The sequence below is a fragment of the Rhinolophus sinicus genome, chromosome 9 (genome assembly GCF_057876585.1).
Source record: "Rhinolophus sinicus isolate RSI-liver-muscle chromosome 9, RSI-T2T, whole genome shotgun sequence".
Lineage (NCBI taxonomy): Eukaryota > Metazoa > Chordata > Mammalia > Chiroptera > Rhinolophidae > Rhinolophus > Rhinolophus sinicus.
The window spans coordinates 29,345,606-29,373,487 of record NC_142509.1 but is presented as its reverse complement, the minus strand read 5'-3'; the positions used below and the strand labels follow the sequence as shown (position 1 = coordinate 29,373,487).

Genomic DNA, 27,882 nt, shown 5'->3' with positions numbered 1-27,882 from the left:
GGCTAATTTTCTTTCCCTTTCTTCTTGACACAGTATCGAAAGGTTGCTGGACCCTTCTTCAAATTTCCCAGCAACACCCTGTCTGGAAAATAGTTACCTACACAATGGAGATAACGTAAGTCTTTGTGGATATATGGGAGAGACCAAGAGATAGGAACTAAATTCTGGCAGCTTTACTCCTTACATCCAGAAGCAGCAGCAGTCTATTTGCTTCCCGTAAATCCTTAGGCATCCTACACATTGGAGCATGCACTAATTTTCAAGGTTCCTTGAATAGACAGCCCTGTAGCTGAAATGAAAATATAACAGGTGTCTAATCTTACCTGTGAATCAATGCATGAGAATGCAGGTACGCCAGCCCCTGCAAGGCGCCGTGAGTAATGGCAGCAATCTCCACTTCCTGAAGTGGCTTCTTGTGAACTACGGAAGGAAAAAAAATTTAGGAGTATATGATCAGTTTCATTCCTCTTTTTGCCTTATACAGCTATATCAGACTGAATTATAGACTTTCTCAAACGACAATTTGGGAATACATTCATCTAAATATACAGGACATATATTTTCTATAGAATAGCAATAAATAATCAGATAATAGAAAACCCAAGTATAAAACAAACAAACCCCTCTAAGCAAAATAAAACAAAGCCTGATATTCATTGTAATGAATATTAATTTACTTGTCAGTTGCAAGTCAATTGACCGGGCCCAAATTTACCAGTCCCTTCTGACATTTTAAATGCCTAGAGTGTTTTAGGTTATATTATTCTCCTCTGCCACAAAGCCATCTATAATTACCCCTCTAACTACAGGTTTTCATTATTTGTGAAAGCAGCTAATAAGCAATTTCTATTCAGAGATCAAGAATGATGTAAGAAAGTTTCTTTTAATGTAAAATTTTAACCCAGTCTCAGGTTATAACAGTGTCTGCAGAGAGAACTGGGTCAGTCAAGATATTTGAAAAGGTTCAGTATCAATATAATTTGATGCCATCTACCTCTCTTTCATATATACACATACATTTGATGTTTTGGGCTACACATACTACATCATATTAGTCCAACATTTTAGTAGTACCTGATCAGGATGGGCCACGAACTAAAACGAAACAGCAGGAAGGCTGCTAATCATTACTCAGATACTTTTAGGGAACTACGGAGATCAAGTGTGCATGGCTTATCCATACAACCCTTAAGCCTAAATCATCATGCATTTACTTGGCCTAAACTTCACTTGAATATAGGAGTAGATAACATTCTGGTCAGGGTAAAACAGAAAGGAGGGGACAGTGCTGTGATTCTTACCTTCTAACAAATCTGAAGCTGAGCCTAAGCAATACTCCATCACCAACTGTAATAACCAGAACAATGAAGGTTAATGAGAAACTGCTAAAACCAACCAACTAAGGAACTAAGGAACTAAGATTAGTAGACGAATAAATATTCTGACCTACCTGAACCTGGATTACATTTTGATCAACTGGCACTAGTTGATTTTTGTAATTTTGATCATTTGTTTTTGTTATCTCCTACTTGGAAATGGAATTGGTTTAAGACCATGAATATGGAAATATTCACTGCAAATGGTCAAGCTGAGATTGCCAAATAATTTATTTACTACTAATTTCCACACCGTCTTGTTTCAAAAGGATATAAGGTAGCTTAGGTTGAGCTACAACTTGTAAAATGGCAACCAAATACATGAGCCAGTAAAATCTATACTGGGAAATACAAGTTAAATAAAATAAACCAGTAAATAGTAAATTCCTTATTTTCACATTTAAAAAGTCCTAAACAAGAAAATACTGTTTAGAACTCAATCTAAAGATGCAGCGTGCTATGTCTCATTATGTTAGCTTGAATCCCTGAAAAATATTGGACATTTAAATTTTAGCTTAAAATAATTCTACAATAAAATACTATACAATACTATTTATTGGGTTTGCAAGCTTGGGAGGTTTTTTTAAAAGGAAAAATGAAAAAATTTTTTCTTTACTTTCATCTTAGATTTTTTAGGTATCCTGGACTACTGATTTGTAGCCAAGGTCAGATCCATAGTGCTCAGTGACCAGTCTCCACATACACACACACACATTCCTACAAATTATTTTGTTATTCTGAAAAACACCATATCCTCATATATCCTCATTATAAAATACAAATTTCCTATAATCACAGAGACATAATTAGTATTAATACATTGATCGCTTTCATTAAAAATTAATATGAAAATATATTTATGTATTATATGCCATGCATTACCAGAATAATTTTAGAGAATTATGAGATATATAATATTAATATCTTGCACAATTATATATAACATAATTGTGCATTCAACATTAATACAATAAATATCATATAGCATATATAATCACATGATGTGTAATTATATATAACATTATTATATATTCAACTTATCTCATGTTCTTCTAAATTATTCCAGCAATAATGTTATGTATGGTGTATAATACATATGATAATATATACCATATATAATACACTGCATAATAATCAAGGTATATATTCACATATCTAAATTATTAAATATATTTACATATAATATTAAATATATAAAAATTATTCTATTACTGGAATAATTTAGAACAATATGAGAAGCTTCAATATTTAAAGTTTAGAAACTTTACTATAGTTTTCTGCTTAACATTAAAAGTAAGCAGATCTATAAACATTAATCTTATTTCTTATTGTGAAATGAAAAATTCTAAATAAGTAATTATTATAATGAACAGTAGCCTTTTATGTGCACTATGTTTTCAGCTTTATTGAGATATAATCGACAAATAAATACTTTTTTCTTTAATCAATTTTGAAGGAAACATTTCTCAATTGTATCACATACTTTTCTAATTTCTTAAGCTGCGTAACTGAACATACATACATAAATTCCTTACACCAAGTACGAGTATATGGAATATGAACACAGAACTTTAAAATCAAGTGGTGTGAAAGTTGTTATAGTTATGTTTATATTTTTTTAATTGTACATTAACTCCTGATTTTTGTCACAAATATGCTTTCCCCTATTATTCCATACCACAAGGGTACCTGAGCTGTGGCTGGTTGTTTGCTCTGGACTAAAATAGCTCTAGTTGCTCTGCTTTTAAATTGTTAGGTCTGCCTTCTAGCTTCCTCAGCTTCTTCCTTATGGTTAAATTACTCTTGTGGCTGTTTGTATGCATGTCTCCAGCAGCTCAGTTCCTAGAAGCTTCTTATAATAATTAGCCTATCAAATCTGTTGTAGACAGAGACCAAGTGACCAAACTTAATAGCACTCTATGTAGTCTAAGAGTAAACAGGCTTCAAGTAAGAGCTCAGAGGATTTTCTGAAGACTTGAAACACATGAGATTGAGCACTTGGTTTTGTAACATTTATTCTGCCTGTTCAAAATTCCTTGTTTGACTCTTTCAAGACAGCTGAGATTGCCAGATAACTGATTTCCACATAATGAGATAATTTCTCCTTAGAACAGAAACAATGGCTCTAGATATCTTACAAGTTGCTTGAACAGAAATGTTTATGTTTAAGTATACTGTCTTATAGTCTATTTGGGAACAAAACTTCCATTCCCTAATTGGAGATCATGTACAGGAAAGGACTTGGTATGTGGTAAACACTCAATAAATGACAGTTTAATTGGACTTTAAGTTGGAATGTGCAATCTGATAAAGTACAAAGTATAACATTTTCATGTCCTAAACAGTGCCAAATGTGCCAACCTAAAAACAGAAACGCAATCATGTAAAAATATACTAAGAAGATAGAGTGGAACAAAAGACTGTTTCATTTTAATTATTGCTGGGCACTGTTTGGTGAAACTTGGACAGGGATGGAACTACCAAGCACGATTCCAAACTGTGGGGGAACTGGAGTGGGGAAGGAAAAACATCAAAGATAAAAATGCTAGGATGAGAAGACCCTGCCCTTTACTTTTATAAATAAATCATTATAAAATGATGTTAACTTTTCCATATTTATTCACTGAATGTTTACAGAATGGAATTTCCCATACGCTAGATATATCATTCTTATGAAATGTATACTGTATGGCAACTCTGAGGTATTAACAAACGTTAAATACTGACAACAAAAGTCAAATGGACAGAAATGGGACTGATAATTTTATAGATCAAAGGGATAATAGAAAAACTAGAAAAAGCAAAAAATATAATAGAAAAAAATAATTGACTTACCCAAGCAGTGTGCTCTTTCAAGTAACAACCTTTGTACTCGATGGTATTAGGATGCTTCAACTGTCGTAAAAATTTGACTTCCTTAAGAATATCTTGCCATTTCTATTGAGGTCGAAAGAAATGTTATTTTTAAACTGAAAATAGTATTTTATTTTATTATCAAGTACACATACATAATGTTTTCATTTTTTAAATGACAAAGTAAATGTTTAATGAATGAAGAAACTACTTAATCTTGTATTATTTCTTTGAGTATATATAAATGTGAATCTATCACGAAACATATTATAATAAATCCATGATATTAACCCAATGTTTTAGTTCACAAAATAGTTGATTGAGCTAGAATCTTAGGAATGTTTATTGTATGCTCCACAAGAAGGAAAAAAAAAAAGAATTGTGATAAAGAAATGTTTAAAGAACTTTGTTTCTCTTGTCAATTTCATATTCACTTGCTTGTCAGTTTAAGTATACAATTGTCTTTAACTTACCTCATGTGTCTGCTTCCCACTATAGGACATTTTCTTAACTGCCACCACCTCATTGGTGTGAGCATTTGTGGCCTGTGTTAAGACAGTAGGAAAAAAAGAATTAAAAAGAATGAATGAATGTTTCAGCCAGTATAACTTAAATATTTGACCAGAGACTTTAAATAACATTCTCACACTTCATTATTACAATTTAAAGATATTTCAACTTTTGATAGGCTCAAAAGACATTTCCACGCCACGTTAAGGAACAGCTTCTCTTTATCCCTTTCTATATACTTGCAAAGATTGTACTATTAAAGAAAAATAGTGTTTGGGGCGGCCGGATAGCTCAGTTGGTTAGAGCGTGGTGCTCTTAACAACAAGGTTGCCAGTTTGATCCCCACGTGGGCCAGTGTGAGCTGCGCCCTCCACAAATAGACTGAAGCAACTACTCGACTTGGAGCTGATGGGTCCTGGAAAAACACACTTATATAAATAAATAAAAAGTTAAAAAAAAATAGTGTTTAACAAAATACATCCAATCAAACAAAAACAAGTCATGCTTCTAAGATACCCAAACTGGCTTCACCATGTAGAATGTCCATCAATAGAAAACCAATTAAATAAATATGGTACAGTCATATAATGAAATAACTATTAAAAGAATGAGGTAATCTATATATATTAATATATATAGTAATATGGAAAGATGTCAAAAATATCATGACAAAAAACAAGCAGTCTGGTATGATCTTATTTTTGCAAAATAATAATGTGAGTAAGAGTACATGTATAGAAAGATATACATTTAAAGATATTTCAGAATATATGAAATAATTTATTCCAGAATATATGTCAGTGATAATCCCAAGAGCAGTGCTGTCTGATTGAACTTTCTGTGATGATGGAAATGTTCTGTATCTATGTCATATTTGGTAGCATGTGAAATGTGGCTCATGTGACTGAGGAAATGAATTTTAAATTTTATTTAATTTTAATTAACTTAAATTTAAATAGTGGCTACTGTATGGAACAGTGCAGCAAAAGTCAAGATTAATCTTAAGGACTTTCACTTTCAAAGTTACTTATATGTTATAAGAATGTATTACATATATATATACACACACACACTTGTATGTATGTGTGTAGTCATCTATAATATATGCCTTGTTTCGTAATTATCTCTATGTATTTTCTCCAAACCCAAAATATAACAGTCCATGGAAAGACACTTGAAAACCATAAATAACTCAAGTAATATTCATTTCTCCCAAATTATTTAAGATATTTAAAACTAGATAATTTTCTAAAATTTTTCAGAAAAATACATATAAGATGTTATAAGATGATCTAATTCTGGCTTTCTTTTAATAATGGGGCTCTGCATCATACCCCTGATGTAAGTAAGTTATTTCGGTTCCAGAACATTATTATTATTGTGGACCAATGAAGCTATCGCAGTGATTCTGAGGTAAAAGACTGGGTGCTCACCGATAAAATCAGGTCACCAATGTTACAGAAAGATATGTAATCATTTCCTTAAATACATCGCATTAAAGAAGCTCCTCAGATATAACAATAGTTTCTTTTTTATTTAAAAATTGTAAATTCAGATAATAAATAATAACTTACTAATGTAAAGTGAATTCAACTCCAGATTCCTACTGAATGCGAAAATGCAGAGAAAATGAACACATACTAAAAAAATATTCATTTTTACATGCACTTAGACAAAAGTACCTATTATAAAAATAAGGTATCCACTAGTTATAGTTTTCAAATAAGCAGGGTGGACTCCACAAAGGCATTTTTTAGATATTTTACTCCTTTAGAAGGTATAGACTGACTTGTGAAAACAATCTCTCACATTTTGCTGGCTTTTAAAATTTAGCATTAAGACTGCGCTATATGACCAATTTACATCAACAAAGGAAAGCTGATGTAAATTCAGTTGCACAATAAAGGTCAGAAGGACTCTATTTAAAAAGTGGATATTTTGGGCATGAATCTATGTACTGTGCAGTTTAAGGAGCCTGGGAAAGGTTTAGGAAATGCTCAAACAATGAAGAATTTTAACTTATAGTTGGGTTTTTAAAAAAACAAACCCTTAATCTTTATATATATATAAAAGGGCCACACAAATGGAATCAGATGGCATTATCTAATTGCTTCTTAGGGTTACTTATAATCAGTGCCACTTGGAACCAAAGAGAGAAAAAAAGAACCATCTTCAAATTAAAAGATATTTCTTTACATTTACAGAGTAATCATTACTTAGAACTTGCTAAGTGTAGTTGCTTAAAGAGCCTATCTACTGAAGTAGAGAATTGAAATTTGAAAAATATTTCCATGTTGATTTTTTTTCAGATGTGAAATTTTTAATGCAATTTTATAGCAGTTAAAATTCAGAACTGAAACTGAAACTTAAAAAAAAAAAATCAATGTTTTAGTACAGAGAAAAGAAACTGTGACTGGCATCTGAGCTTCCCGGTGCTTCATACTCTATTGTGAATTATTATAACCTCTAAACATTTCAAGTTTTATTCTTAAAACTTACATTCATACTTAATACTTCTAATAGTCTTAATGGTCTCATTAACTTTAAGCAAGATGATTGATTAGAAAAATATTTATTGAGAACTTACGATGTGTTCTGATATTTATTAACTACCATGTTTCCCCCAAAATAAGACCTAGCTGGACAATCAGCTCTAATGCACCTTTTGGAGCAAAAATTAACATAAGACTGGTCTTATTTTACTATAAGACTGGGTTAATTTAATGTAATATAATATAACATAACATAACACTGGGTCTTATATTAAGTTTTGCTCCAAAAGACGCATTAGAGCTGATTGTCTGGGTAGGTCTTATTTTCAGGGAAACAGGGTATTTCCAGCTACTACATTTAGATTACTATCAACTTTTTGCTACTTTATAAAGACATGTAGCAATTAAACATAAGGTTTTCTTTTTCCCCTAGTTATTAAGCCTCAATTAAAACTAAAAGGTAATTATATCAGAAGAACAGAACTAAATTATTTGCTTTAGGTGGATTATAGATTATATGCTGAGTTCAACCAGGCAACACTGGACTCCTAGAAACATTATAGTTGTGTTAAACTTACTACAAAAATAAACATGCTCAGCTCGTTTTTATTTTTCTTTAACATAGTGTTTCTTACTATCTCATTTGTTAATGATCCTAATTTCTGAATTACTTATATAAATCCAAACACAGATACTTCAACAAGTTAGTAGTTTCAATTTTGTCTGTATATAATATATACTCTCAGTAGATTGATTCTACAAGACTGTGCAGTCTTACAACTCACTTTAAACATATTTTCTGGCATCATTTGGTATAAAAGCTATAAACTACAAAGAGGCTAACAGAATTATAGTGTTTAGGTATAAAAATGTGGGTTGGTAGACTTTGGTCTTCACAGCTTGCTAGCATGACTATGACTCATGAAAAGTACTAATCAACAGACCAAGTTCTCTGAGTTCTTCATAATTGATTCATTCAACAAATATTTATTAGGTGTTCAAAATTTGTCAGGTATTTGGCTAAGTGCTAAGGACAGAATTGTGAGTAAGTATGACCAGTACCTATCTCTCTTCTAGTAGGACAGTAACAAAAATAAAATCATAACAAACTAATGTAAAACTACAACTGTGCTCTAAAGAAGGGTATGTGTTGCTTTGAAAAGTCAAAAAATGGGAGGATGTGATTCAGGCAGGTCAGGTGAGGCTGCCCTGATGAAATGAGGCTTCGGCTGAGAGCTAACGGATGAATAGGAGTTCAGAAGGTGAAGATGGAAGGGGAAAACATTCCCAAGAGAACAGTTTATACACAGATCCTATGAGAGATGATCCAGAGAAAGCTGTTCTATTATAGCAAGAGCCATGAGAATGGGAGGGAGTATAGTTCAGGCATAGCTAGGGACCACATCATGAAGGAAGGACCTTTTAAGCTGGCGGCAGGAAAGATTTTGATCTTAGCCTAAGAACAGAGAAGAAGGAGAGCCCCTCAAGGCTTTGTAGTGATACTGGATGTGATCACATTTACTTTCCTGCCCCCAAGCTCACTGTGGTATGGACAATAGACTGGAGAGAGACCAGGGTGGATGCATGGAGATCCGTTAGAAAGGAGGCTATTGGCAGTTATCCAGGTAAGAGATGATAGTCTTCTTAGTTATAACAGTATGAGTAACAAGAGGAAGAATCTATTAGCAGTGAGGGATAAGCGACATAAATATTACTGTGGTCAGTGAGAAAAACCCATTTTTAAGGTACTACTTATCTGACTCTATAGATAAAAGGTTAAAGCTTTTTGTAAGTTTTATAGTAAATTAGTCAGTTAATTCACCTTAATCTGTTTTTTATTGCCTTTGGGATCATGTGGCCCTATCCTACTCACTTTTTTATACAGGCAACACATAGTTAATGATTACATTTCAATTTCAAAGACACTCAGGTCTATCTTTTTTATTTCTCCAGTCTATCATTATCCACAAATAACATATATTTAGTGCCTACTGTAAACAGGGCATTGTACTAGCCTTTTGTGTTGTAAAGAAATATTAAAAATAGTCCTCATTTTCAAAAGGAATACACTAGTTAAATAGACAGGCCAGGCCTTAACCACAAAAACAAATAAATCATTAGGTCTTCTGCAGCCTACTACAAAGTAGGTCTCATTTTGCCCCTAGTACAAATGGTTTGCTATGTTAGTAAGTTTCCAAGCATGCCTGGTTTATTGTATTCATTCAAAAGAAAACGTTGAAAGGGGCCTGCCTGCTTTTTAAAATAGAAGAGTCAAATAGGGATTGGAACTACCCTCCAACTCGGGCTAGGAGAGATTGAGAGGATGAATTAGTGATAAATAGAAGGGAAGTAAGAAGAGATGATTGAAAAATATACGTATCCCTGAGCAAAACAAACAGGTCACAATCAAATATATACAGAATGTTTCCATTTTAAATAAGTTCAAAACTAGGCAAAACCAAATTATATTGTTAGGGATGCAGAAGTAAGTGGGTTACATATAAAGAAAAATAAGACAATAATCGCCATAAAATTCAGGAGAGTGGATTCTCCTAACGTAAGAGGGGATTCGGGGTGCTGGCAACATTCTATTTCTTGGCCTGGCTGGTGGTTATAAAGGGATTTACCTTTTAATTATTATTTAAATTATATATTGAAATATGTGTGCATATGAATTAGGCATACTTCTGTATGTATATTTATAATTTAAAAATCCTTCTTAAAAAAAGTATCTCTGGGAGCAGCTGGATGGCTCAGTTGGTCAGAGCGCGAGCTCTTTAACAACTAGGTTGCCGATTCAATTCCCGCATGGGATGGTGGGCTGGGCCCCACTGCAACTAAAGATTGAATATGGCAACTGGACTTAGAGCTGAGCTTCGCCCTCCAAAACTAGATTGAAGGACAACTTGATTTAGAGCTGATGGGCCCTAGAAAAACACACTGTTCCCCAACAGTCCCCAAAAACAACAACAAAAAGTATCTCTGGGGGTGGTCAGTTAGCTCAGTTTGTTAGAGCGTAGGCTAATAATACCAAGGTTGCCAGTTCAATCCCCCATGGGCCACTGTGAGCTGCGCCCTCCTTTAAAAAAAAAAAAAAGAAGTATCTCTGTGAAACGAAAGACAGGACTTCGATTGGGCCTTAAGTACTAGTCCAAGCCCAAACTAACATGGGAGTGTTAAATAGAAAACTAGCACCCTCTTCAGCCATGGAAGGTCACTTAACGATAAAATGTACGTGAGTGGGAGCCAAGTATTAGATGGGGACCAGGGAGGCATGGCGGTAGTGCTGAGCATAGACATGAAGGGATGAGAAAGACTTGAGAGAAACCCCAGGCTGATGTCTTGGCTAGAAACAAAAGGATGAGCTAAAGATGCAATTAGTAAAATCTCATTTGGAAGGACAATTAAGATAAGCCCTACCCAGATGGCCGAACATAAAGGATCACTTAAAAGGAAAAGTCAAATATTGTTTAAGAAAAAAAAATTATTTGATAACAGGTTTGGAGGAGAAATAGGTAATAATTAGTACTTAAGTATTACTTGCTTTAATGGAGTCTTAAGGAAGTGTTACTTTGATAAAGCAAACTTTGAAGGTTATCTAAATAATTTTAAAAACTATATTTTATGTAATGAATTTCAGGTGAATGAGCTATGTTAATATTTCAGTCATTTCTCATTCTTCTTACCAGAAGATAATCACATACTTGGAATTCAAACTAACTCTAGATGGCTAAGCCTTGTACCCTTTAACCAAAAATAATGACTTGATGTGATTGTTACTAAAAATCTTTGTCAGTCCATCTGTCTGAGTAGCCATCCATTTGTCCATCCATCCACGTATCTGCCTATCCATCCATCATTTATTGAGTTCCTACTATTGTCAGACATTGTACTAGTTACGGAGGATACAGCAATTAACACAGACATAACCCCTGTCCTTATGGAGCTTTAGTATTTAGGGGGAGGGATATAGATGAATCAAAAAATCTCACATATAATTAGTTAATTACAACCGTGATAAATGCAACAAAATACAAACACAGGGTGTTATGAGATCAGAAACTCTTAATTTAGTGCTGGAGGGTTGAACACAAATGGCTATCTTGTGGATGTAACACTTAAGCTGAAATCCAGAGGATAAACAAGAATTGGACAGGGAGGGGGATGTGATGTGCAGAGTTTTCTAGGTAGGAGGAATAGCAATATACAAAGGGTGCCAAAAAAATGTACACACATTTTAAGAAAGGAAAACTGTATTAAAATTGTAATACTCAATATATACCAATAACAAAAGATGAATACAAGTCACGTTTGACTTCTGCAATTACAAGAGATGCTCAAAGTGGTACCATCAACGTCCAGATACTTCTGATTACGGCGAACAACTGCTTGAGCAACGTTGACCAAAGCGTCCAGTTGCATATACTTTTTTGGCACCCCTGGTATAAAGGCTGTGAGGCAGGAAAACACTTGGCATACAGTGGAAGTGCATAGGGCTCAATGTCAAGTTTGTAACTTTTTTGTAATTATTTTGATAGCAGAGTCAGTTGATGTAGATACCATTACCTGAATAATGCCTAGAATCCTGCCTTTTCAGCAATGACTATTTGCCTCTACTGTAGGTATCATGTAATTTGTAGAATAAGCATGAAAGCCAAGTATATTGTACAGTAATAGAATGTGTAGAAGTTAAGCTTTCTTAATCTGATCTATCCAAACGATTCTTTTCAATTACTTACAAAATAAACTGCTCCAAAACTTCCATGTCCAATTTCATGCAAACCAATAAAAAGTTCTTCAGGGTCATCTTTATAGAACAGATCAGCAACCTCTGGGTCCTTTGGCACCCCTTTAGGCATGGTGACCGACCAGTGTTTGCAAAGGGTTTGCTTTTGATATCCCAGTCAGCTTTCTCTCTCATTGACAAAGTTTTCTTTTGCGGTAGATTTTTAGTACCTGTAGAAAAATCAGATTTGACATTAATTTATTTCTGACACATTTTGTTTGGTGGCAATATAAAGTGTCATTAAAAAGCATCTTGGTCTTACAACTCCATAACAAAAAGACAAATGACCCAAAAGAAAAATGGGCAAAGGATTTGAATAGACATTTCTTCAAAGATAAGCAAGTGGCCATTATCACATGAAAAAATGCTCCACATTATTAGTCGTTAGAGAAATAAAATTAAAACCACAATGAGACACCATTTCATACCCACTAGGATGGCTATTATCAAAAAGTCAGACAATAGTATTGGTAAGGATGTGGAGAAATCAAAACTCACCAATACTGATAATGGGAATGTAAAATAGTGCAGCCATTTTGGGAAACAGATTGGCAGTTCATCAAAAACTTAAACACAAAGTTACCATTTGATCTACAAATTCCACTCCTTGGAGAAATAAATACCAAGAGAAATAAAAGCATATGTTCACACAAAAACTTGTGCATGGATATTGATAGCAACATTGTTCATTATAGCTAGAAGACAGAAACACCCAAATGTCCATTTGGTGAATGAATAGACAAAATGTGGTCCATCCATGCAATGGAGTATTATTCAGCCACAAAAACAAACGAAGTACTGATACATGCTATAACATGGATGAACCCTGTAAACATTATGCTAAGTGAAAAAAGCCAGTCACAAAAGACTACATATTGTATGATTCCATTTATAAAATACATCCAGAATAAGTAAATCTATAGAGACAGAAAGTAAATTATTAGTTGCCTAGGGCTGGAGGGCAGGAAGTTTGTGGGTGACAGCTAAATGGTATGGGCTTTCTTTATAGGGTGATGAAAATGTTTTAAAATTGATTGTGGTGATGGTAGCACAACTGTTAATGTAATGAAAACCACTGAATTGTACAATTTAAATAGGTAAATTGTATGGTATGAAAATTATATCTCAATAAACATGTTTTTTAAAAGTATTTTGGTCTGATTAATAACAGCTAACATTTACTACTCACTACTATGTGTCAAGTAACACTAAATACTATACATATAATATTTGGTATATGATATATGATATATATATATATATATATATGTATATGTATATATATGTATATGTATATGTATATGTATATATATGTATATGTATATATTCTCCTTTAATTCCCACAACAGATCATAATGTATGATTTTATTATTTTGATTTTACAGCGGAAACTAAGACGGAGAGGCAAAACTGCGTCCCCATGGTTAGGAAGCAAGTAATTGTCAGAACTGGAACTCAACCCAGAATTAACTGCAAAGCCCATGCTCTTAATTAATATGCAATATATACATATGGTGAAATAAGTAATTAAATAGCTCTTTATGAAACACTGGAAGAAAGTGCTATAATTTAGAGACTATGCTAAATGTTTACTTAAAGAGGCATGTTATTTTGCTGGTATCTAAAATATTCTGAGTTCAAAGTTTCTATTTAAAAGGGCATAATTTTGACATGTTTATGACATGATTGTCAAGTTATATTTATTTAGTATAGACGCTTTTGTCTTTAGTTTTTGAAAATATTGACATTTTAACTTTTATCTATATTTAAAAATATAAATTTATAGTTTAAAAATTATAAAATTATAATTTTATGATAATTTTAATTATAAAATTAAAAATATAAAAATTATAAATTCCAACCCCCATTCCTGAGAATCATTCATTCCAATATTTGAACTTATCACAGGATAGTTTGTGTTTCTTCCTCGACCAACCAAATAACTGCTAGAAATTTGGTTATTGACCAATAAAACTGTATTTTTTAAAACATGAGCCAATGGACATCACTCAATGAGAAGAGAAAAAGAGGGTCATTAATTAAAGAAGTAAAACTGTACTAAGAGGTATTTTTCTCTTGTGACATGACAGCCGTAGGTGACAATGTACATTACTACACATGGTTAGTCTAGTTAAACCTTTAGCATATGTAGGTCATCAATCTAACTATCTATCCACTCAACTCTTTCCTTGATTCACCAAATATTTATTGTGTGCCTAGTATTTGCCAGGCATTGTACTGGGTGTTAGAGATAGAATGAGATGTGGTCCCAGTCCTTGAAGGGCTTAGAGTCAAATGGGGTGATAGGCATTAAACATATAATGACACAAATGACAAAATAGTAATAATGTAAGTTATAATTGTTGTTATGTGGAACACAATGTAACAATAATAGGGTGACTCAGTCTATGTTTCACTTGGATATGAAAAAGCATGCCCTTTAGGGAAAATAAAAGTGGTTTATTCACTATGAATGTATGGAGAGTTGGAAAGAGAAAATATAACGCTGGTGTTAAGCCAAAGGAAATCACAATAGGACTTTTAGACCATATTAAGAAATTTAGACTTTATCTAGGGTAATGGGAAGCATTGAAGGTTTTAAAAAGGAAAAAGGATTTCCTTTGCAACACTGCACAGCTGTAATCCTGGGCAGTCGTCCTGTCTATCCAAGAATGCCAATAATCAAGCATAAAGTCAATCTCTCAATGCAATTGAAAAAGTAAATTAAATCTAGTTGCTGATCAGGTAACTGAGAGTACATAATTAAAGTTCAGAAAGTGCTATTGCCTCCATTGTTTGCGAACTGAAAAGAGAAACAATGGATTAAATCAAAGACATACCTTTTGGAGACTATGCCAAAAAAGAAAGGGGAAAAAAAACCCAAAAAACAAAACAAAAAACTATGAGACTTCCTTTAGGAAAAACAGAAAGATCTGTGACCTAAGTTTATGAGAACTAAAATCTTTTCAATGACTAAAATGTATTTTAAACTTTTGAATATTTTGGCTTCAATGTGAATAAAGCTACTGTTTCCCCCAAAATAAGACCAAGCCCGGATAATCAGCTCTAATGCATCTTTTGGATGAAAAATTAATATAAGACCTGATATTATATTATATTACATCATATAAGACCCGGCCTTATATTATATAAGACTAGATCTTATATAATATATAATATAAAAATTTTTATATTATATTATATTATGTATTTTATTATATTATATAGCACCCGGTCTTATATTATAGTAAAACAAGACCGGGTTTTACATTAACAAAAGACGCATTAGAGCAGATTGTCCAGCTAGGTCTTATTTTTGTGGAAACACGGTAAGTACTATGAATAACCATTTGAGAAAAACACACTGATCACTACTCGGATGTCATACTATATAGACTAAAATAATTTTCAAAAGAAATGAATATTTAAATGTAAAAATTGCATTAAAACTTCTAGAATAAATTGCAGGTAAATATTTAATTACTAAGCAAGATACCAAGGCAAAAGCCATAAACCAAATTCAATAAGCTTGACTACATACAATTAATAACTTCTTAATCTTAAAATACATAATAAATGGACTTCTGCTTCCAGTCAAGATGGAGTAACAGAGACTGGATTTATTATCTGCCACCAGAAACAACTAAAACACTGATAAAAACATGTGAAATGATGGTATTTCAAGACAATGGATAACAGGCAGAGAAGGACAGTGATGCCTGACAGAAGAGCAGCAAATAAAGTGAGTCATAACTGCCCAGCCTAATGCCCTGGCAGAATTTCCAGGTGACAGCACAGAGAGGGGGAAACCTCGTTAGAGTCTGGTGAACTTCCTGGGTTGACAACAGAGATCAGAGCCTAGGATGACCAAAGTGGCTAGAGTTCTCAGCGCCTAGTACTGAATAGAAGAGAACAGCATAGAAAGAAGATATGGAGATCTGCAGAGGGTTCCCTCAAGCCTTCAGCTGAGTATAGTGCATGCATGTGAGAAAACTACCCCAGGCCAGGAAAAGAACTATCTGAAAAATTTGTACCTAGAGCTTACAAAGGGCTATAAATAGTGCCTGTTCCCACTAGCCAGAATAGAAAATCTCAGAATTCATGGGGCATGTTTAGAGTACTCTGAAGAGTCTTGCTTAGTAGTAGAGAATAATTCACCTTAGACTAAGTGCTGCTCCATGATACCTAACAGATTTTAAAAGCAAGATCTATAAGGATTAAATTATTTTCAAGTAGCTTAACTGTGTCCCAGAAAAAAGCTCACAAATACTTAGAAGAATACAAAAATATTCAGTATCCAAAAAAATAGCGTTCAGATTGTCTAACATCCAATAAAATGTTACCAAGCATCCAAAGAATCAGGAAAATATAACACACAACGGGGAGAAAAAATCAACTGAAACCAATCTAGGACTGACATAAATGACAATGCTAAAATTAGTGGACAAGGACATTAAAGCATTTATTATAACTGTATTCCATACATTGAAAAAGTTAGGAAATATTGAATATATAAAGTAGAGACAGGAAAAATATAGAAACCTAAACCAAACTTCTCAAGGTGAAAGCTACAACGTCTCAGATGAAAACTATACTGCATGGGACGAATAGCAGATGAAACTCCAAGAAAAAAAGTACGGTGAACTTGAAGACAGCAATAGAAACTATCCAAAATGAAGTACACAGAGAATAAAGACTAACAAAAACAAAAACAACCGAAAAGGGGGGCACCAGAGAGCTGTGCAATTTCATGTGGCCTAGTATATGTCTAACTGAAATTCCTGAAGAGATGAAAATGGTAAACCCACAGGTCCAAGAAGGTCTATGGATCTCAAGATAAAGAAATACAAAGAAAATTACACTGAGACACATCATAATAAATTGCTTAAAACTGTGTTAAAGAGAAAATCATGCAAACAGTCAAAGAAAGATGACATGCTATGTGTAAAGGAACGAGGACACCAATGACAGCAGATTCTCCATTGGAACTAATACAAGTGACAAAATAGTAGATAATCATTTTTAAAACGCTAAAAGAAAAAAATCCTATCAAACTAGAATTCTGTACCTAGTAAAAACATATTTGAAAAATGAAGGCATAATAAAGGCTTTTAGACATAAAAAAACAAACACTGAAAGAATTCATGACCTGACCACCTGCAGTACAGGAAATGCTAAATACTTTAGACATAAGGAAAAATCATACCAGGTGGAAATATAGATCACACAAAACAATGACAAGCACCGAAAGTGGAAACTATTTGGTTAAATATATAAGATTTTTTTCCCCATTATTTAAATTTCTTTAAAATAGAATTGATTGTTCAAACAAAAATAACAACATAGTATGAGCTTTAAAACATATGTAGAAGTAAAATGTATGACAACATAAAGTCTGGGAGGAGAGAAATTGAAGCACAGTGTGGTAAAGTTGTTATGCTACAAGTGAAGTGGAATAATATCACTTGAACATGGACTGTATATAATACATAAATATATATGCATACATAAATACATATGGGTGTATATAAAGACAAATAAATTAATAAGTAAGTTAAAAAGATGGAAAAGGACATAACATTAATCAAAAGAAAGCTGGGCTGGCTATATTAATATCAGATAATGTAGATTTCAAAGCAAAGAATAATTTCATAATGATAAAGGGACTGATCTATTCAAGAGAACAAAACAATCCTAAATGTTTATGCACCTAGTAACAGAGCTTCAAAATAATAATTAAAAACTGATTTAACTTCAAGGAGAAATAGACAAATCCACAAATACAGCTGGGAGATTCACTATTCTTTTCTCAATAGCTGATAGAACAAATAGATGAAAATCAGTAAGGATACAGAAGATTTGAACAACATTACCAACCTACTTGATTACTGACAGTTACCAAACACTCTACCCTAAAACCTCATAATACATATTCTTTTCTAGTACATACAGACCAACAGACTATATTTGGGGCCAAAAAACAAAATTCAAGAAACAAAAAGGATTTAAGTCATACTAAGTATATTCTCTGAGCACAAAGGAATTAAATTAAAGGCATTGAGATGCTGGAGACAGACACATTCAAACTGTACTGTTTCCAGACAGACAGGGATCAAGTCTGTGGTGCTGGCAGATCCTAGGCAAGCTGGAATAAACAAATTCTCTTCTCTGAATGATTTATGAGATGTCCTCAGACTTTGCCCTCAAGAATCCATTCTACTCTCTGGAAATGCTCATCAGGTGTGAACTGTTTGACCAGAACCTGAAGTTAGCCCTGGAAGCGGCAAACAAGGCTGGAACTTTTCGACCTGGGTCATAGACTGAACCTGCAATGGAATCCCCAAATTCTGAGAGATCCTGAAACAGGGGCCCTACTGTTTCTACTCTGATGGAGATCCCATCATCCTCATTAGTGTACTTGAAAATGGTAGGATTCTGAACCATATGACACATACTGATCCATGAGCCTTAATACCATGCTCTCTTCCCTTCTATATCTATCATGGTCCTACTTTCCAACTCAATAGAGATTTATTTATGGAAAAGACAGGCCCACAATTGCTGTAATGCACATTCGTTTGATTTCCTATGTGTCAACAGCAGACAGATATCTGAAAAATCCCCAAATATATGGAAACTAAATAACATACTTTTAAATTAATCCATGTATCACAAAATAAATTAAGCAGAAACTAGAACATACTTTTATCTTAATTAAAATGAAACACAACACATCAAAATGTATGGGAAGCTGCTAAAGTACTACTCACAGGGAATCTACACCATTAAAATCCTGTTTTAGGAAAGAAGAAAGATTTCAAACCAATGACCTCAGCTTCTATTATTAAAAAACTAGAAAAAAAAAGGAGCAAATTAAGCCCAAAGTAAGCAGAGAAAGGAAATAATACAGAGTAAGGCAGAAATCAATGAAACAGAAAACAGAAAAACAAAAGAAAAAAAAAATCAATGAAAACAAAGCTGATTTCATTGAAACATAATCAAATTTATAAACCTCTTATCAGAACAATCAGGGGAAAAAAGCCAGAAGACAATTACCAATAGCAAGAATGAGAGAGATTACATTAATGCAGATTTTATAGATATCAGATGGATAATCAGGGATTATTATGAACAACATTATGGAAATAAATTCAACAATTTAGATCAAATAGACAAATTCTTTGAAAGCCACAAACCACTAAAGTTTACTCCAGAAGAAATAGATAACCGAAATACCTCTATATATCTATTAAAATAATCAAATATGAAAGTTAAAATCTTCCTACAAAGAAAATTGCAGGCTCAAACGGTTTCACTGGTAAATTCTACCAAATATCTAAGCAAGATACAATACTAATTATACACATGTCTTCCAGAAAATGGAAAAGGAGAAAGATTTCCTGAGACTCATTCTATAAGGCCTGCATTACCCTGATATCAAAGTCATGCAAAAATATTACAAGAAAGAAAACAGACCAAAATACTTCATGAGTATCGATGCAAAAATTTATTACCAAATTTTAGCAAATAAAACATAATGCTATATAAATGGATAATGTATCATGACTAAGTGGGGTTTATCCCAGGAATGCAAGGTTGCTTTAACACTCAAAAATCAATCTATGTAATTCACCATATCAGCTATCCAAACAAAAGCCAAACAATCACCTTTAATGATGCAGAAAAAGCATTTGACACAATCCAAAATTCATTCCTGATAAAAACTGTGGGCCAACTAGGAATAGAAGGTAACATCCCCACCCTGATAAAGGGGATGCATGAAACATCTACAGCTAATATCAAATGTAACAGTGAAAGACAAAATGCTTCCTTCCTAAGATCAAGAATAAGGTAAGGATGTCTGCTCTCAACACTTCTGTTCAACATTCTACTGGATGTTCTATAAGTGCAATAAGGCAAGAAAAAAGAAATAAAATGCATCAAGAATAGAAAAAAGAAGTAAAATTTATTGAGAAATAACAATCACCCACCGTGTTTCCCCGAAAATAAGACCTAACTGGAAAATAAGCTCTAGCATGATTTTTCAGGATAACATCCCCTGAACATAAGCCCTAATGCATCTTTTGGAGCAAATATTAATATAGGACCCAGTCTTATTTTTGGGAAAACCGGTAGGTAGAAAATTCAATGGAATCCATAAAAAGCTACTAGAATTACTAAGTGAGTTATCAAAATTGCAGAACACAAGATCAATATATAAAATTCAATTATATATCTATATAAGAACAAATGGAAATCAAAAAAATTTAAATACAACAACATAAAAATATGAAATACCAGGGGTGCCAAAAAATGTATACATACTTTAAGCGATGTTATCTATGTACTACTTTTCAAAGTTGAATTGAATTACAGTAGCAATGTGTAGTAAGGCGTTCATTCAAAAAATGGCATTAATCAAATGAATGCTAACATTACCATGCAACAGGCAGGACAAATAAAATGACAGAAGCACGACTGTCATTAAGGAGTGCAAGACCATTTTGAAGTTGTATTTGAAATTTGAGAATGTTCTCCTGAGTTAACACCCCCTGACTTCTACTTATGGAGGACCTTAAAGAATGTGGTGTAGCGTAGAAAACCGGCTACACTGGTGGTACTTCGGCAAGAAATTGAGAAACGGCCTGTGCGGCGATACAAGTGGACACTTTGGTCAGCGTTGCTCAAGCAGTAGCTCACCGTAATCAGAAGTGTCTGGATGCTGATGGGAACCACTGTGAGCACCCTTGTCATTGCAGAAGTTAAATGTGACTTGTATTCATCTTTTGTTATTGGTGTATATTATTAGAATTTTGATAGTTTTTTCCTTTCTTAACATGTGTACACATTTTTTGGCACCCTCTGTATTTAGGGATAAATGTGATAAAGGATATGAAAGACCTGTACAATTAAAGCTACAAAATAATGGTAAAAAAGAAAAAATTAAAGACATAATGAAGACATATACTATAGTTATAGGTCAGAAGAGTCAATAATGAGTTCTCTTTGGAAATAGAAATTGAGAAGCTGATTCTAAAATTCATACAAAAATGCAAAGGACCTAGAATAACCAAAACAACTTTGCAAAAGGAAAACAAATTTGGACGGCTAACATAACCTAATTGCAAGATTTATCACGGCTTTAGCTATCAGGGCAGTGTGATACTGCTGCACACAGAGATAAATGCGACACAATTGGAAGTCCAGAAACAGAGCCACACATTTATGGACAAATGAATTTTGATAGAGTGCAAACACAATTTAGTAGAGAAAGCGTTCAACAAATGGTGCTGGAACAATTGCATATACATATGCAAAAAAAAAAAAGTTATTTGAGCTATACTGACACCAACACAAAAATGAGTTCCAAATGGATTATAGCACTAAGTGTGAAACCTACTACTGAAAAAATTCTTGAAGAAAAAAACAGGAGAAAAATCTTTGTAAACTTGGGTTAGGCAAAGAGTTCTTAGATATAAAAACAAAAGCACAATCCACAAAAGAAAAAATTGATACATTAGACTTCATCAAGTTTAAAAACATATACTTTCTGAAAGACTATTAAGAGAATAAAAAACAAGCCACAGATTAAGAGAAAATCTTTACAAATATACCTCATAATGGACTTATATCCAGAAAACACAATCTTCAAAACTGAATCAAATGAACAACCCAGTTTTAAAAATGGGGAAAAGATTAGACCAGACACTTCATGGAGGAAGATAATATGAATGGCAAATAAAGAAAAGAAAAAATGCATCGTAATGTCACTGTTCATCAGGACGACACAAATTAGAACCCCAATGAGACACTATTATATACATATTAGAACAGCTAACGTTAAAAAGACTGACCACACCAGGTGTTGGCAAGGATGTGAAGGAACTGGGTTTCTCCTACATTGCTGGAGGGAATGTAAAAATGGTACCAACACTTTGGAAAACAGTTTAGCAGTTTCTTAAATAAACATATATCTACTATATGATGTAGCCATTCCACTCCTATGTCTTTACCCAAGAAAAATGAAAGCGTAAGTCCAAACGAGACCCCGTACACAAATATACATAGCAGCTTTATTTTAAATAGCCCAAACTGGAAACAACCAAAATGTCCATCAACAGACAAATGGACGAACAATCTGTGGTAAATGCAGACCATGGAATGCAACTCATTAATAAAATGAACTATTGATACATGCTGCAACAAGGATGAGCCTCAAAATAATTATGCTGAGTGAAAGAAGCCAGACCAAAAACAAAAAAAAGTTACATACTTTTTTATTTCATTTATATAAAATTCTAGAAAATGCAAGTTAATCTAACATGGCAAAAAGCACATCAGTGGTTGCCTGGGGATAGGGTTGGGGTAAGAAAAGAAAGGAGAGAGGGAGGGATTAAAAAGGGGCATGAGAAAGCTTTTGCGAGTGATGGATATGTTTACTATCTTCATCATGATGATGGCTCCCTGTGTGTGTGTGTGTGTGTGTGTGTGTGTGTGTGTGTGTGTGTGTGTGAAAACACTAAGGTCTTTAAATATGTTTTGATTATCATATGTCAATTATACATCAATGAGGTTGTTTTAAAAAAATGCAATTTGAAAAAATGAAAGGCAAATAAGTGGAGATGGTTCTTGCAAAATATTTGCCAGTTATTCTTAATATCAGGGAGATGAACACATACATATACATACACCCACCCACACATTCAAAGGACATAAACAGGAAATTTAAAAAAGAAATCGCAGTGGCCATTAATGATATGAAACATATAATTTCACTAGTAATGAAAGAAGTAAAAACAAATAGTAACACATTTAATTTCACCCACCAAATTGACAAAGTAATAGAGAAAAGATACATTTTTTTGGTGAGGGCATAAGGATACCTAGCTGGAAGAACAGAAAGGGTACACTCTAACTCAGTAATATCCTTCTAGGAATTTACACAAGGCAGTTTCTGTTTTGTTTTGTTTTAGTAAAAGAGGTGGCGTGTAAGGTAGAGCATAGGACAGATGCCACAGTGATGTGGAAAACAGGGCTCCTTTCACCTGCGAGTTTGCATTTCTTTGCAGGCTTGTGTTTTATCTAAGGTCGGTGTTGGAATTTCTGGTAAATTTTTAACTTCCTTCTTTTTGCTTATCTGCATTACCACAACAAAAATGGCAATACATATTTCCAGAAAATAATTTGATAATAGGAATCAAGAAACATTAGCTCATTTCTTTTAACCGAGTAATTCTCTATATTGTAAGCTACAACTGAGAATAAAAAAATCTATAAGGAATAATCTGAAACTAAAAAATTTTATAAAAGAATATTTTATCCCAATTTTACAAATATTTTTACTTTCCTTTTTAATGTTTCTTACAAATATAACAAAAATTAATCATAGAAAAACCAGAACTACAAATTTGTTCTAATTTTATAGGAGAAAGCTAAGTCATGGATCTATTGACAATACCTTTTTGTGTATGGCACAAAATATACAGTGTTTCTCAAATTCATTTTAGCAGCAATCTTTTTCCTCTTTTGGAACTTCGATCTTTTGTATTTATGGTGCACCTATGGAAAGATAAGAATAAAATATATAATTATAGGGATAAAATTAAAGAAGCAATAATTGATAACATCATCGTTTTAAATATTTACAAATGTATTATTACAAAGCTAAAATTTGATCTTCATCTGTTTGTGGAAGGCAAATGTAAAAGGGAAAATTTTTCACAGTAGAGACACAGGCTACTTTATACCAAGCAATACCAGGGAAACAAATGTGTCTTTAGATTTCAGAATCTATATTGAGGATTCCATTGGTTTGCTTGAGTCCCAGGAAACTCAATAGAGGCTCCCAGTCGACAGGGCTAATCTGACAACACACTGTGATGCTACTGATTGCCTGTCAGTAAGACTTATATTTTGAATCGCTTTTCCAATAGTCACGATGACTTACATTGACTCATCTATCTTTCCTTTCCCAGGCTCTACTATAACCAATCTCCCACATTTTGAGAGTAATGATTATTCTTTATTATCTATTAAAGAAGTACATGCCCAATGTAGAAAATCTGGGAAATATATACTACTATGAAAAAAACTCCATTATCCTACCCAGGACAAACTCCATTAATAATGTGATGTACTTTTCACCATGCACATATTTTTTTCTTCATGCCCGTATTTATTTTGTTATACAGCTGAGATCACATTTATACATATAATTTCATAGTCCATCTCTTTTAGCTAACTTTATATTACAAGCATTTCGCCATGTCATCCAACACTATTCACAAAGATCATTTAATGACTATTCAATGTGCATCTTATGGAAGAGGCACAATTCATTCATAACCGTTCCTCCACAATTTGAAAGCAAGACTGTACTCAACCCTTTGTTGAACTATTAAAAATTATTTTGTTTTAAAGAACGTGTGTATTATCCATCTACGATTTAGGGCTTTCTTTAGAAGGTACTTCTAGAAGGAGAGTTGTTGGATCAAAGGATATAACAATTAAATACTTATGAATATTGAAATAATTGTTAGAAAACCTAATTGCATAGGAAATGAAGCCTTGGAAGTGAAGGCCTTACAGAGGCAGAGGAGGGACCTAGAAAAAAGTATCAACCTCCATTTCACATTTTTTCTGCTGAGGATATCCCAATCTCCATTCATATCTACACTTAAAAACTAATCTTCTTCATTACTTTTGTTATTCCCTCTGATTCTATGGCTGTGAAATGCTTTAATTGGTACCTAAAACTTGCCTGAATTCAGCATCACATTTTACTGAATCACCAAATAATCAGTAAGTGTAATAATGTTTGCATGTCTACCCTGCTAATCTAATCTAACTAGAGCTTCAATTAACTAAAATATTCCTCATGATATAATATGAACGCTAGCTGTGCTAAGACTGTAGTTTTACATTAGGCATTTACTAACATTCTGATTTCCTGACTTACTTCAAATGTGGGAGACGTTCGCTCCTAGAAAATATTCTCATGCTATGAACGTGCATGCTTAGTATTTGGCTTTTCTCAAAATGCCTGTTTTTATATCATTTTCTTAAAATATGTACTATCTCAATCTTCAGTTGCATGGCTCTATAAATGTTCTAAACCTCTTTAAGACTTCTAGGCATTAAACTTTCTCAGCGTTACCATTTTTTTCCTGTTAGAATACTGCACATGCTACTGAAGCTGAAAACTATACTCTGAAGTTTATCCATTACACCTAGAGATGTTCTCAGTTTCCTTCCATTTCACAACCTCCCTTCTTTATAAATGTCTCTTGGGTCCATGCAACTGTCTTTTCTTGTTTTTTCAAATTATTCCTCCTATAGTTCTTCTTTTCTCTGATTTCTAAATAAATGTGTTCCTCTAAATATTTGCCTGAAGCCCTCTGCGTGACTGCAAGCTGCTATCCTTATTTCAGTCCATTTAATGGTTTCATGTAACACTTATGTCACCAGACAGTGTTAACCTCCATTCTAAGCCCCAACCCTACATTTTCAAATGTCTGTTTGGCTTCTCCCCTAAATGGCTCACATACACCTCACATTCACATTGACTCTTCCCTTCCCCTTGTTCCAATTAATTCACAATTCTGCTTCAAGTATTTCTTTTTATGTGTTCTTCACTTTCCATTTCTGTTAGCACTCATTATATGTTTCTTCTGTTTCTGCTCTTTTAGCCTCTCGTCTGTCTTTTCTGGAATTCATCTTAAAAACACTATTACCATAATCATCTTCCCAAAACACAGTTCAGATAACATCGTATCTCTGCTCAAAACCCTTCCATGTCTCCCTGTTGCCTATTTTACCTAACTAACATTCAAAGCTGGCTGCAAACCACTACTATTACCTAAATTCTAAACTCTATAATCAGCACAAAATGAATTACCTATTATACAGTTACATTTCCATACCTTTGTTTTTGCTTATGTGTTGCCTCTGCCTAGAATATCCACTTCCCAACTAACTACCTTCATAGTCCAGCTAAACGTCACCTCTTCTATAAGACCTCCCATTTTGTCCCTTGGCTTCAGTTTTTAATACACATAGATTAGAACTCTAACTGGATGACAAGTGCTTCTTCAGAGTAGGATACACGTCTAAACCTGTTTTGATTAATCATCATAAATATCCCCATGGCATGTTTCTTAAAAACCAGTTTTTATTGAGATATAATTCACATACCATACAATTCACCCGTGTAAAGTATACAATTCAATGAATGGTTTTTAGTATATTCACAGATATGTGCAACCATCACCGTAGCCAATTTTAGAATATTTTCATCACCACAAAAAGAAGTCCCATACTCTTTAGCTGTCACCTCACCTCTTTACCTCCATTCCTAAGCAACCACTCGTCTACTCTCTGTCTCTATAGATTCCTCTGTTCTGGAAAGTTCATGTGAATGGGCTTACATAATAATGCTGTTATCACTTGTGTACAAGGTTTTGTGTGACCATACATTTTCATACTTACAAATAGAACTGCCAGGACCTGTGCCATCTTTAAATAGCTGATCCTCTATAAAAATCTGCTGGGAAATTCTTCTGTCTTCTATCCCAATTTTACACTAAAACTTATCTTTAAATTTATCCTTCCCTCAAAACATGAACATGGACATTTTTCCTTCCAAGGGGATAGCATTTTAAGAATTAACTGAAGATGAAATAATATGCATGAAATTATGTTTTTCCCTCTTTCTTGACCTCCTGCAAACTCAGATATTGCATTTATAGTGAGAACTTAGAACTGTGCCAAGAATGTAGTATTTCAGGTCGTAGGCCCTTGGGCAAATTGAACAATCCAGCTAGCTTAGGGTAGATTTCATCAGGGATGCGCATCTGAGATAATTTTCTTCCTTCTTTATTCTAAGAAAGGGAACTCTTCCAACAATGATAATCAAGTAAATTATTTTTCACAGACATTCTGACTTAATAAAAGAAAGAACACCTGATAGAGTAGAAATATAAATATTTTTTAGAATTTCCTTTTGCCCAGAATCTTTCAAGAAAAATGATTCATGGAATCTCTTAGTTGCCTTAAAATGTTGTAATCACACTTCAACAATAAACCTGGAGCCAACTAGTTTGAAAAACCCACGATATTTCAGCATTAGGGAATAAAAATCCGTGTGTTTCATATGGGAAAGAATGTTAAAGATCACAAATTTCAACTCTTTCTTTAAAAAAAAACCTAAAACTGAATCTCAGAAAAGTTAAGTGTCAAATCACACCTATGTAGTAGCATTACTCCAAACTGAAATCCAGGTCTTCTGATTTCCCACGCCAGAAAACTTTCTTCTGAATCAAGATGCGTAAGTCAGACTTCAAAACAGTAAAAAATTGTCCTATTTTGCTATATTTTGGAGGGTAATCAAGAAAAGTTTAATATAAGATTGGACTTCTGTGTCATTATTTCTCTGAAGGAGCTCATGAATATAGTCATAGATTCGATTCTTATGGGGACTGAAGAGTAAACAAATTTGGGGATCTCTCAAGAAAAAAATGTTTACAAAATTCCCACACAAAAATAGGTAGAGGGCCTTAGAAGGGGCTGGTGTAACTAAGGGGCTCTCAAGCTTAAGCTTCGCAGTAAATTAGCCTGTGTAAATTCCTGTTATTTCATTCATTCCTTTGTTCCCCGAAGTCAGACACAGGCAGGTAAAAATCTTCATTTTACAGCAGTGAAAAATAAAGTACAAATAGGTGATAGGACTCTTTCAAAGTCAAGAGTAGTCCCATGTCTTCTCTCCCCTAATCCTACAACACAACCTCCCAGAAACAGAGAACTGTTTTGGTTAGTTGTTGCTACTGTCTGCCACTAATATTTACCAGTTATTCTGAGCTAAGAAATC

At 33.4% G+C, this 27,882-nt stretch overlaps 1 protein-coding gene across 2 annotated transcripts in view; it reads right to left on the bottom strand.

Annotated features, from left to right (window-relative positions):
- Window positions 1-27,882, bottom strand: part of TAOK3 (TAO kinase 3) — a 149,864-nt gene that overhangs the window by 66,117 nt on the left and 55,865 nt on the right. For both annotated transcript variants that reach the window (XM_074320998.2, XM_088800982.1), the window contains exons 2-7: window positions 23,476-23,576; window positions 11,971-12,187; window positions 4,703-4,774; window positions 4,212-4,313; window positions 1,302-1,347; window positions 324-420 (exon numbers count right to left, since the gene is read on the bottom strand). In XM_074320998.2, the coding sequence (XP_074177099.1) occupies window positions 324-420; window positions 1,302-1,347; window positions 4,212-4,313; window positions 4,703-4,774; window positions 11,971-12,090 (437 nt within the window). In that variant the 5' untranslated portion in view covers window positions 12,091-12,187; window positions 23,476-23,576. The remainder of the gene's footprint in view (window positions 1-323; window positions 421-1,301; window positions 1,348-4,211; window positions 4,314-4,702; window positions 4,775-11,970; window positions 12,188-23,475; window positions 23,577-27,882) is intronic.